This window comes from Cydia pomonella, chromosome 5 (assembly GCF_033807575.1).
Source record: "Cydia pomonella isolate Wapato2018A chromosome 5, ilCydPomo1, whole genome shotgun sequence".
In the NCBI taxonomy this organism is placed as follows: Eukaryota; Metazoa; Arthropoda; class Insecta; order Lepidoptera; family Tortricidae; genus Cydia; species Cydia pomonella.
The window spans coordinates 3,448,583-3,461,417 of NC_084707.1; the positions used below are offsets into that span (position 1 = coordinate 3,448,583).

Genomic DNA, 12,835 nt, shown 5'->3' on the forward strand with positions numbered 1-12,835 from the left:
GTACATGATTATGAAAGGAAGTTTGAATAGGTCAGACGTCAGACAATGTCCTTACTGGCCAGTTACCGCCATAATTCGAAAACCGTCAATAATCTAGACGTTACCCATTTCAAAATTGTGTCACCTGTATTGGCAATGTCATTATATTTCACAAACTTTATTGGATTTTAATTATTATTAGTTTACAATTGTACTTGTAATTAGTTTGTAGCCATAATGGGCTGTTTATCTTCAAAGAATGAGAATGAGGTATGTTTCGTTATTTTTTGGGTAATATATTAATATTTGTACTGTGACATATTTTGCCAAGACCAGCTGTTATGAAAGGTATAATTTGGATGATAAAATAGATAAATCTTGTTCCTTGGTTGATGTATTATGCCATTATTGAAGTTGGCCACAGTTTTTACCGAAAGTCAGTTTACCAGACACGTTTATCAGAGGGCCTACCGCGAACTACGTTTGACGTGTTGCCTCCCTGTCACGCTAACGTACGAATTTACAAGTGCGACAAAGAGACAACACGTCGAACGTGGTTCGCGGTAGGCCCTCAGAGTTGAAAAACCACAAGATCCAACTTTCTCAAGGCAGTTCTTTATCTACAATGGCATGGGTACAGTCAGCATCAAAAGTAGCGGATCAGACTATGCGCCAAAAGTATTTACTCTGTTAGTACTCTGATAGCTCAACATTAAGGGGCAATATTCTATGTTAGCCAAATAGTTACGATAGTAGTCAATAATACCCCCAAGTAACAACAAAGGCAAAAGGTCAGCTTCCTTTTTAGGGTTACATACCTGGGCGACCGAGCTTTGCTCGGTTATAACTATTTATTGTAATATGGTGGTGTATAGGTGATAATCTTAACTACATTTTTTTACTAAATTAAACTTGTCTAAAACAATAAAAATTAAAATATTATATATAAGCTTGAACATATAAAAAAAAACAAAAGTTAGTCCCCGGGCGGGATTCGAACCCGTAATACTGGTTGTTTCTTGCTGCCCGCGTCTTAACCCGCTGGACCGGACGGACAGTGACACGAAATTAGCGACCATATTCGGCGTCGAAAGAAAAACGCATGAAAACTCGAAAACACGCGTTTTCCCAAACATAAAACTAATCTAGATCGATTGTTTACCCCCAAAAACCCCCATATACCAAATTTCAGCGAAATCGTTAGAGCCGTTTCCGAGATCCCTGAAATATATATACAAGAATTGCTCGTTTAAAGGTATAAGATACCAAAAAGGTACAAAAGGAACCCTTATGGTGCGACTCTGTCCGTCCGTCCGTCTGTTACAACGCTAAATATCTCGGTAGCCACTTAAGCTATCGATTTGAAATTTGGAATAAGTAGTTATGAACAATGCTAACATTGTTAACCCAGACACATGAAAAGTATTTTTTTTTAATAAAATTAAAAATGGAAAATGCCCAATATGAAGAGGTGGCAAAATTTCAAAGTCTAGTTTTTTTTTATACTATGTATTGGACCCGGGTACGTCCTTAAACTACGTCCACAAGAGAGGTATGGGCATTGTGAATGTCATCTCGCTCTGTGTGGTAGCTAGGGCACAGCACAGCGGATGTCATTCTAGATCTAGTCTAGTGATTAGGTCAAGTGGGGTAGCATTTGAAAGAGCTCAAATTGTACATTCCAAAAAAATTTTTTTTACGTATTGAAATAAAATTCATTTATGGAGCGCACTCAGGCGAAGAAAACGCGCGCGCCGCCTCGAGCGAGGAACGTCTTCACTGGCCGTTAGGAAACTGCCTCGCGCGTATGTTCGCTCTTCGCGCAAAATAGTTAGACATTTTGCCGATAGATGGCGCTGTACACAAAAATACTTAGTATAGGTATTTATGATCAAAAGTTTTCACCTTTATAGTTACACGAGAGAATTCAAAGTTTGTACGGAACCCTCGGTGCTCGAGTAAAACGAACTCTCACTAAACATATCAGTTACAAGCGAAGCGGGATAATATTTTTTTTTATCCTTCTTTACGTCGGTTAAAGTTATGTTTTTTAAGAGATTAATTTTCCTTTAATATAAGAAAGTTGTAATATCCACTAACTTATAGGATGAAGGCGTATACGACATGACGCCAATCAGAAACCTGCCAGTCATCTTCGTGAACGGCGTCCCCGGCGCCGGGAACCAGACGGTGGCCCAAACCATCTCCAACATCACCGGCTACACCATGATAAGGCCTGGCGAGCTGGTGCGCGCCGAGGCCGAGAAGGACACGGCCCGGGGCCGGCTCATAGCCGACCGCCTGAATGCGCAGGAGGAGGTTCCCGAGGTATCTAACTAGCTACACCATGATTCGGCCTGGCGAGCTCCAAAGATTCTGAGCGAGCTTCAAAGATCCAACACTTTCTTTGCTGTCGGCATGCCTGAATTGTGAATTGTGCGGTGAATCTACTACGCTACGCAATAATTCAGGCGTGCGCGTAACTAACCGGTAAAACGCATGAGATGTGGCTTAGTTACAGTCAATGTATTTCTTTATGTAATAAGAACCATTACTTCCAACCTGACCCGTTTACCTGACTAGTGAACGAGGTTGAAGACACGCGAGATTAACTGTTTGACAAGCTACTTAAGATTATAAACCAGAGGGGGCCATAAGCCCTTAAGAAATTGCATATATGAGGGAAAAAATCTACCCATGCCGCTGTGGCCCAGGTGTCCGAGCGGTTCTGGGCATCTGCCGCGATTGCAGAAGACCCTGGTTCGATTCCAGCCTTGGGCACTGGAGGCATTGGTCACTTTCTTCTTTCATTAATTTCAGTTTTTAATTTATATAATAGTGTATCTATACTTATAATATTTTCATTGGAAATAATTTAATTTGTCTCCTCTGATACTAGAGGACATTAATTACGTAATTAAGATTAAATTATTGAAGAAACGTACCAATCGACGATATTTTCATTTTGTTTTCAATTTAATATTACTCGCTAAGTATCACGCTCGCATCAACCCTATAGTACGAGTGAGCAAGGTGTACTACGATTATAAGTAGTTCGTGTCAACCACGATGACGCGTAGATTAGTCAAATGTAACCTTTAATAACATGACAATACTAGTCAAGGCACGCGTCTTCGTGAATGACACGATCTATAGTACGTAATATCATAGGTAGGTACGTATACTCTAGCAAACACACTGTGTCAGTAGAAAAAGGCGAAAAATTCAAATTTTCTATGGTAGGTCAACCTTCGCGCGTACAATTTTTAAATTTGCCGCCTTTCTCTACTGACGGAAATGGCTTGCCAAACTATAAATCGACAACAGATTTTTCGCTGCTGTTTCTTAATCAATTAATTATGAAGAGAGCCATAAGTCTGTTTGCGTGAAGTGTATAACTTCAAACTTACATAGGTATTGCACAAACACTAGACCGTACTTATAGTGTTCTGTTACTGCCGGTGAGTAAACTTGCCAGAGCTCATCGAAGGTGCGGGGTGTTAGGGTCGGCAACGCGCATGAAACACCTCTGGAGTTGCAGGCGTCCATAGGCTACAAAGACTGCTTACCATCAGGCGGGTCATAAGCTTGTTTGCCACCGTCGAAGAATAAAAAAAATTGCAAACCAAAGTTAACTTAATGGTATGTCCGCAGCAACTAACGGTGGACCTGATCAAGGAAGAAATGCTGCAACAGCAGGACTGCAAGGGCTTCATCCTGGTGGGCTTCCCCAAGAGCTCCCGCATGTCCAGCATGTTCCACCGCCAGGTCAAGTGGCCGGAGAAGATCGTCGCGCTGGAAGTTGATAATGAGGTATTCCACTCCATTTTATTCCATTTTAGTTGGACCATGGATAAGATGTGCAATTGAGGGTTGGTAGTGTGCACTTCAAACCTGACGGTGAACCTGATCAGAGAATAAATGCTGCAACAGCAGGATTGCAAGGCCTTCATCTTGGTGGGCTTACCCAAGAGCTCCCACTTGTCCAGCATGTTCCACCGCCAGGTAAACGGACTAGAGAAGATCGGCGCGCTGGAAGTTGATAATGAGGTATTGCACTCCATTTTATTCCATTTTAGTTGGACCATGGATAAGATGTGCAACTGAGGGTTGGTAGTGTGCACTTCAAACTTGACGGAGGAGCTGATCAAGCAAGAAATGCTGCAACAGCAGGACAGCAAGTGGTTCATCCTGGTCGGCTTACCCAAGAGCTCCCACGTGTCCAGCATGTTCCACCGCCAGGTATTTGAGGAAGTTTAACCTCAAATACCTGTTGACCGTCTTAACAAGCAATGGCTATTGTTTGTTAAGATGCGGTTTTTCAGACTCTAATCGTTAAAATGAAACTTGAGTTCTTTGCAACTTGTTAAAAACCCTGTCTTGAAAGTTTATTGTAGAGACCAGAGTCCTTTTGACAAAAAAATTCTAGAGTTAGACAAAGCTGAGTTGGCAACGATTTAGATAGCCCAGACGGTGCAAGTCAACGTCATAATCTCATACAAGCTTGACGTTTAATACCGTTTAGTACCGTCTGAGATATCAAAATCGCTGCAAACTTAGCTTGGTCTAAATTTAACCGCATTGTTTTTGCATAAAATTCATGTATTCGGTGCACAAGTCATTCAATAACGTCTATTTTTTAACTGTTAATTTAGATAAAAGTATTAAAATCTACAAAATTGTTGACGGAATCTTTATTCGGAGGCTCGAGTACGTTCTGAGGAGAGCTTAAAAAAGACTTGACTCGGGACTTAAAAGACTCGGAAGACGTAAAAACGAGTAGAGTTTTACAAATATAGACTCAAGTTCCTACCAACACACAACATTACTGCTCGCCGTTGTCAATGGCTAGCTTCAATTCTTGGTATGATATACCGTATATTATGAGGAACGAAACGAAGTTTGAGCGCTGTAATGTCATCTCATGTGTCACGTGCACTTTTTTATCTGTTTTGAATCTTGTAGATATTTTACACTTTAAAGTGTGGAAGTGCCATGCGTGACATCAATGTGTGACTTTTTGTTTGTCGTTTCCCCAGATAAAAAAAGATAAGATTTGTATAAGTAAAATTTTGTCTTCATTGACAGGTGGCTGCGACACGACTTCAAGCCAAACTGTCGGAACTGGGCAGACCGGAGTCGGACATAAATTCAGCGAGGCAGATCGTCAGAGAAGCAGCGCAGAAAGTCAAGAGTGTGCATAAACGGCTGGGAGGACATATTGTCACGGTAAGACACCAGCACTACCACCACAGTAAAGATACGGTTGCGCCCTTTCCTACTTTTTGACGACCGGTTTAGCCTAGTGGGTAGTGACCCTGCCTACGAAGCCGATGGTCCCGGGTTCAAATTCTGGTAAGGGCATTTATTCGGTTGATGAGCATGGATATTTGTTCCTGAGTCATGGCTGTTTTCTATGTATTTAAGTATTTACAAATAATATATATATCGTTGTCTAAGTACCCTCAATACAAGCCTTATTGAGCTTACTGTGGGACTAGTCAATTTGTGTAATAATGTCCTATAATATTTATTTATTTATTTTGTGAGGAGCCTACCCACTAAACCCACACAATGTGCTGTTTGTCGTGCGTTCTAGCATGGCGAACTTTTATATGTACGAACAATTTCCATAGGTAGCTATTTGGTTTGGTATCTAGCTACCTACCATCACATGGGCGTAAGGTGAAAAATTTATTCACTGGTCATTACTTTTCTGTTATATAATAGTTCTTGTAGTAACAAAACGGCCAAGCCTCATATTTTGACTGTGGTGTAGAGTTAGTGAAGTTAGGGCGTGTAGAAGAGTAAGAAGCTTGGCTCTACATGAGATCTGATAATTTTTAGACAGTGCGAACCATATGGACTTGGCAACATTTTACATAAAAATGTTTTTGGTGGGATAGTATTTTAAGAATCTATTAGCATTTTCTGCCTTCAAATGTTCCAGCTGGATAGCACTAGTAACCCGAAAGCGTTAGCGTCTACTCTAGAAGAGATCCTGTCAGATATGCTGGAAACCCCCGCCAAAGAGGAGCGGGACGGGGAGGGCAGCCAAGGGCAACAGGATAGCCAGGGGAAACAGGAAAGTCATGGGAGACAGGAAAACCAAGGAAGACAGGAAGAGACCCGCGCTGAGGTCACGGCCAGTTAGGATATCGGGGTTGCGATGTTTTTAAAATAATTTATTGTACGAGTTTTTCATTGAGGTGTTTTATTGCGTTTTTTCCTTACACATCCTTGAAAACTTAACCCGATTTTTGGCAAAGAGTAAAAAGGAATAAACAACGTTTTTCCTATTTCCAATATAGCTTTATGGCTCAGTTTCATTGGTCGATAACTCGGTCGATATAAAGCGTGCGGGGAGTCCCTGCAAGCGGTATAAAATAAATAAATAAATAAAGTGGTATAACGACTAGTGAAACTCAAAATGGCATGCGTTTTGGAAATCTCTCGCACCCCGCATACGGGCCCTCTCGACCAATGAAACTGAGCCAGTTAATTTGCACAATTGCAAACAAACTCATCAAAATTCAGCAGAACTAGAACATTTCGTAAATCGGCTACAGGTATTAACATAAGGCCTTGATCACACGTGCCAAGTAGGTACAGTGGCGAGAGAGTGCCCTGGGCCGAGTACCGAGTACTGAGCTCACATTATTTAGCGGAAGAGTGATAGAGAGAGATGACTACGATACGCTACGGAGCGGTAACAATTTACATGTTGGCTACGCGGCCAGACCTTATTTTGATAAAGTATATAGGTAGTTTTAAAGATGGAGGCGATATATGTTAACCCTTTACCAGGCTAAGGGATATATATTTCCCACATGCGGCTCTTCAAACATGTGTTCTATTTTCGATGAGTAAGACTGACATTCGATTGTAATTTTTGAACTGTCAGCCTGGTAAAGGGTTAACGGCACCAATCATGGGACATTTCAGAGTAAATTTGGAGTATTTTTAATATCACAGCCATCTGTAAAGTTCCTACCGCTTCACGCTTTAAAAGTTGAATGTCCAATTCGTTCTTTATGTTTTCTTTGTATTTAATAAAAGCTACTGCAATTGGTTTCAATATTATCAACCAATTAAAAAACTATGTTTTTTTGCTCCAGTCATGGGATGTATGGCGACATTAATTTTCAAACTAACAAAATATCAATGAAAAATTCAACTTAACCAGCCCTTTGGCTCTTGTTTATGGTAAAATGATGCCAGCGATTAAAAACTAAGATTAAGCACCTCGGTCGGTCCTATATATCTGATGGCGACGACTGTACATACTTTTAAGCCGGAATCACATTATTAAAACGTGACGTGACGCTATAGAAAATAATACAATTTGATCGACTCAACACGGTGTCACGTCGGGTGGCGTCGCGTTACGTTTTAATAACGTAAATAAAAAGGTAAATTTTCTCATAGGTCCACCCAAAGAGACAATAGTCCACCAAATAATAATGGTCCACCCGCCATCCTGACATCAGAATGACCGACGGACATACGATAGACCTTTTTAGGGTTCCGTAGTCAACTAGGAACCTATAGCTTGGCCATGTCCGTCTGTCCGAGGCTTTGCGCCGTGATCGTTAGTGCTAGAAAGCTGAAATTTGCCTCCCCTGCCTTCACCTGCCTACGCCCATCTTTTCGCCGCCACGTCTATAAAGTAATGTGTTATCAACGCTAAGTCAATAATTGCACGTACCGCATGTACCCTTATAACATATCAAGTTGTGGCGTGTGAGGAACGAAATGTATTGGCTGTATATCAAGTTTTTTTTTTTTTTTTTATACTACGTCGGTGGCAAACAAGCATACGGCCCGCCTGATCGTAAGCAGTCTCCGTAGCCTATGTACGCCTGCAACTCCAGAGGAATTACATGCGCGTTGCCGACCCTAAACCAGCCCCCCCTCGTTGATCACTCTCTCTCTCTCTCTTCAGCTAGTCTCTTTAACCAATGTGTCCTGCCCACCATGACATACGGTGCCTCACTAAGCAGGCTGTGCATAAAATACGAGTAGCTCAGAGAGCGCCAAGCTCGGCATTAAACTTCAAAACACTGTCGAGATCCGACGCCGCACCAAGGTGCGATACGTGGGTGGTATCATTACTAAGCTAAAATCGAATTGGGCGGGACATGTTGCTAGGCAGAATGATGGCAGGTGTATCAAAATGTTGACAGAATGGTGGCCGCTTTCGGATGAAAGAAGCGTCCGGCGTCCGTTGGCTCGTTGGATGGATGACATTCGAAAAATCGAGGGACACTTCTGGATGCGACTAGTACAGGACCGGGATAAGTGGCGTACACGAAGAGAGCCCTATGCTCAGCAGTGGGCGACTGGAGGCTAAAATGTCAATGGAGGCCAAAAGGTTTAAGAAGAGGTGCACTGGTTCCTGTTAAAGGTACACAGAAGGTCAAATATGTTAATTAATCTTTCGTTAAAATTTGCTGAGGTCCACCAGCTATCCTGCAGCTCACCAAAGTCTATTACTCAAGTTCATCCAAAGAAAAAATACGGTGGGGGCCGTTTTGACCAGTGATTAGGTTTTATTTGGGAATGGAAACAACTTGTTCTGTCTTGACTAGCAGATCAGTTCAGTGTGTATCATAAAAACGACATTAGGAAAGAGGTATCTCAAGATTAATTATGGTAAGACAGTGGTTCCGGTGTTCTTGGGGATGAATGAGTCCAGGATCTCCGACAGCTCGCGGAACATTGTGTCTGCATCATTCTCAGCATTTATCTGTTAATAGACAAACAAAAGTGTTACACGCATTACCATAAGGTGCGTCCAGGTCTAAAGCAGTGGGGCGACACTCCTCCTGTCGGCTTTTCTCGACTCCGCTCGGCTCAGCATTGCTCCGAGCAATTATTAGGGTTGGCACAACTTGACGTCCCTATACGTGCACGACCACAGATAAGATAATGACTAGAATTTTGACAACCCTAAATGGCCGAAAGGGATAGTGCCATACATTAGAAAGGGACAGCATAATTCGACCCTGAATCGCTGTCAAATTTCGGTTTTGTAGGAAGTGTCATTTCTGTACGGTAGGACTATTATTTATTGTGTCTAAAGTAACGACGCTAAGCACAAAGAAATTGCTGTCCCTCTCACACAGTGGCATTGATCGTTGGTATCATGCGATAGAGGTATAAGATGGCGTATGTATGTAATTCTACGTGCTTAACTGCATTTCTGTTAAGGACGCTTACTTCAATTATAATAATTGACAGTCATAGTCGTTACTATAGTCGGTCAAGCCATTTCCATCAGTAGAAAAAAACGGCAAATTTAAAAAATGTAGTCTGTTCGGAAAGAGAAGACTCTTCTCCTTCTGCACAGACTGTAGGCGCGAAGGATTATCGTCCCATAGAACATTTGAATTTCTGGCCTTTTTCTACTGGCTGGTTGTTTGATTGGCTATACTCGTAGTCGTGCCCACCGCGCCATGGACAACTATGTATAGGTGTTATGACGTACGCTGTCCAAGTAACCCTCACACTTTCAAATAGCGTTTACTTTCATTAGCTCGCTTGCGCCCACGACATTTACCTTAGCGTGTCAGTAACGTTTTTGTTTATAACTTAAAGCGTTCAAAGAGTTAATGGACCTCGGTTTAACGGTATCGATAATACAGACATCTGCACTTACTCTAAACGCTTTATCAGAATATGCAGCCAACAGCAGTTCGTCAACTTCAAACGTGGCCTTCACCCTCTGTTTAACGGCTTGCTCGTTCGCGGAGGGCTCTCGCTTCATGATCCGCTTCGTCAAGGTGTCTGATGTTGCTTCGAGGTAGAAAATTACCTAGAAGGGTCATAAGGTTAACATTGGTGTAACAAAATCGAACCATATATTTATAAATATATATGTATATATCAGTGGCGGCGCGTCACAAATATTCGTAGGGAACCCGGAGCTAATTTTACTTTCCTTTTCTTCATGATCCGATCGTGAAAGTACTCAACGGTCTGAAATTAGACAAGCCGGTGGGAATCGAGTTCTTTGAACGATCCGCCACTGGTATATATATATATATATATATATATATAGGTATAATGGACCAAAGGATGCCTACTACAGTGTAAAAACCCAGCGAATGCCACCTTTGCCTAATACGAGGCGGCGCAGGATCGCGGTGAGCCATCAACTGTGATGCTCCAGCGGGTGGCCCGCTACCGGGCTGCAGCTCCTATGAGGTATTAGTGCCCCCCGTTCAATAATACTAACATAGTGGGTGATTCCCCAGTCCTCACATGGGTCTACTAGGGCGGAGGTAGTAAATGCGCATAAAGTCTGCGCCCACCTCCTGGCCGACGTCGACGGAGTACCTACATAGGTTGTGAATTGGCCTGGTATTAAGTCACAACTGTCACAACTTGTGACTCACACGTCACATCAGACTGGGCAACGAATGGGACAATTTTTGTTTTTCTATGTGTCTTTGACCCCGGAGATAATGGATAGTATGATTTGGTTAATCTTACATTTATATTAAAGCTGATTGTATTTGAGATAACTGCAGGGGTCGGACAAAAAGTGCGGATGACGTAAAAATGACGTAATCTTGCACACAGGATGTTTGAGTTTGTATTTAAACTTCCTTGTGACATGTAGTAACAAAGTAGTATTAATGAAGTAACAAAATAATCGTAAATAAATCCATGGAATTAATAATACAGGTGGTAGGGTGATGTAGTGAATAAAATAAATTTCACGAAACTTGTTACCATAAGGTATAATTATTTGAAATTAGTTAGAACAAGTCTGTGGGATTGCCACAATATTCGAGTAAAGATGACATTTTAGAGCGTTTTCTTATACATTAGTAAATATAAATTTTAGCTAAATATAATCGTGAAGATACAATAGCTAAACAATAACAAAGTCAATTTATTGTTCATCTGATTGACAATGTGTCAGTCAAAAATGTACTTACTCATTTCAAGTGGCGATATCGTTTAATAAAGAGGTTGATAAATGATAAGTGATAATTGTTTATGAAAATCAAAAATACTATTTGAAATCACCTATAAGTGGTTTGACGTCATCCGCACTTTTTGTCCGACCCCTGGAGATAAGTAACCAATGAGTCCATGATATGATAAAGTACTCGGTATTTACCGTGCAGGGTCTAATTCTTTTCTCAAACATGACAGCTTGGCTCTTTTCTTTCGGAAATCCGTCAAGAAGGAACCCCTTGGCAGCCCTAGCGCTTTTGTAGATGGCGTCTTTCAGCAGATCAATAGTCACATCACTTGGAGCTGTGTCATCTAAAAGAAAGTTAAGTTTTATTTTTTTATTTATTTTTTATTTTATTGATAAAAATGTTTACATGACATTACAGTTGAACCAATGCGTCACGAAACTTAGACTAACAGCAATAATAATTATAAGTATTAACAATTATAAAACAATAATGGCACATTAACAAATTAAATTGGGACAGTTGAGCACCTAGCATCCATCGCCTCACAGAATCTCAAGCATTCACTATACACTGCCGCCCATCGCCAAGCAAATAAATCGCATTCAGGCGTCGAGATTTATGAGATACGTAACGTCAGGGAATTAGAAGGAAAAAAAAGACATGGCGCGCTGCGATGGAAACTATGGCCGTCGCGCGGGTTTTTACCTTTTAACTTTGAAAATATACTGCTGTTTAAAATATTGCTCGTCAGATCTCTCGGTAAAGTATATCACTACTGCAACTAGCTATTCTATTAAGATTATATAGTAGATATACTAGATATGCAGGGTTTATGATATACAACTGAAAATAAATGAAAATCAGACAAAAATCGTGTTTTTTTTACAAAGCCAACTTTAACCCTTTAGGCGTTTACTACGTTTTATTATACGTGTAAATCTAAGTTGTTTTTTTCTCCAAAGTAGTCACGGTAGTCACACTAAATCAATAGGTAGGTATGTTAGGTTTTCGTTAGGTATAGCTGCAGATGCCCAAAGGCCACCCGCCCAGAAATAGGAGCCCAGTGAAGCGGGGCTCCGCCTAGTTTAGTTGTTAAAAGAAAGTTTTTGGAAAAGAAACACTGCGGTAGGATCATGATATAAATAAATTACCCGTAGATCCACTAGTGAACAGTGTTTAGGAACAGGTCAACGGGTAAAACGCGGATTATGGCATGGCAAAAGTGTAAATATTCAAAATAAAAATGTCAATTTGCATTAAGAGATAGAAATACAAATAAGCTGAATAAGCCACTCACTTCGTTCCAAAATCTTAGACAGGCACTTCCCACGAACCGAGCCTGATTTCACCTCCTCGCGAACCAACGCATCAGTTAACAACAGGATGAACCCGTACTTCTTTAAAATTTTCTCACACTGAGTGCCTTTCCCAGAACCTGGGCCGCCGAGCACCCATACTATTGGTATACCTTCCAAGGAAATCTTTTTAAACGCCTTGCATTTCTCTGATCTGCATTGTAAGGGACAAGGAGGCAATTTTTCTATTACATCTTGTTCGCAAGGCCAGCAAGGGTCTTGGTCATTCATTTTTAAATTTGGTTTCTAATTGTTTCAATGCATTGTGTATATGAACGGATTAAAAACAATATGGTTTATTTATTGTCCAAAATGATTTGGCAATTTGAGACGTAAATAATTGGTAAATTATGTCACTGCGTGACAAGATCTTGACAAAAGGTTTTTGAAGTTTGGTTTTAATTTTACCTTTCCATTCTTTTTGGTTCTAATAATATTGAAAAAGGTTAGTAAGATTTTTGAGAATATAGCACTAGCACAAATTCGAAATTTCTAAGTGGAGTGGAGTGGAGAAGTGGGTACAATTGATATACCTATAATGATCTAAAGTCTGGGATATTC

General features: G+C 40.9%; 2 protein-coding genes across 2 annotated transcripts; one reads left to right on the top strand and one right to left on the bottom strand.

Moving 5' to 3' along the window:
- Positions 1 to 111: 111 nt before the first annotated feature.
- Positions 112 to 6,183, top strand: LOC133518492 (adenylate kinase isoenzyme 1-like). The gene is made up of 5 exons (XM_061852210.1): positions 112 to 249; positions 2,086 to 2,307; positions 3,634 to 3,792; positions 5,068 to 5,208; positions 5,930 to 6,183. The coding sequence occupies exons 1-5, from the start codon at positions 217 to 219 to the stop codon at positions 6,131 to 6,133; spliced, it is 759 nt and encodes a 252-aa protein (XP_061708194.1). The 5' UTR covers positions 112 to 216; the 3' UTR covers positions 6,134 to 6,183.
- A 2,324-nt stretch (positions 6,184 to 8,507) lies between these two features.
- LOC133518493 (adenylate kinase isoenzyme 1-like) lies at positions 8,508 to 12,638 on the bottom strand. The gene is made up of 4 exons (XM_061852211.1): positions 12,217 to 12,638; positions 11,114 to 11,262; positions 9,641 to 9,796; positions 8,508 to 8,728 (listed from the first exon to the last, which is right to left on the bottom strand). The coding sequence occupies exons 1-4, from the start codon at positions 12,503 to 12,505 to the stop codon at positions 8,630 to 8,632; spliced, it is 693 nt and encodes a 230-aa protein (XP_061708195.1). The 5' UTR covers positions 12,506 to 12,638; the 3' UTR covers positions 8,508 to 8,629.
- Positions 12,639 to 12,835: the final 197 nt, after the last annotated feature.

Bases quoted from the DNA above. Each gene is read 5' to 3' on its own strand.
- LOC133518492 (XM_061852210.1), top strand. From the start codon at position 217: ATGGGCTGTTTATCTTCAAAGAATGAGAATGAG. The intron at 250-2,085 runs GTATGTTTCGTT...ACTAACTTATAG, and splicing joins CTTCAAAGAATGAGAATGAG to GATGAAGGCGTATACGACAT. The intron at 3,793-5,067 runs GTATTCCACTCC...CTTCATTGACAG, and splicing joins CGCTGGAAGTTGATAATGAG to GTGGCTGCGACACGACTTCA.
- LOC133518493 (XM_061852211.1), bottom strand. From the start codon at position 12,505: ATGAATGACCAAGACCCTTGCTGGCCTTGCGAACAAGATGTAATAGAA. The intron at 9,797-11,113 runs GTAAATACCGAG...TGACCCTTCTAG, and splicing joins AAAGAATTAGACCCTGCACG to GTAATTTTCTACCTCGAAGC. The intron at 8,729-9,640 runs GTAAGTGCAGAT...GTCTATTAACAG, and splicing joins ATTCTGATAAAGCGTTTAGA to ATAAATGCTGAGAATGATGC.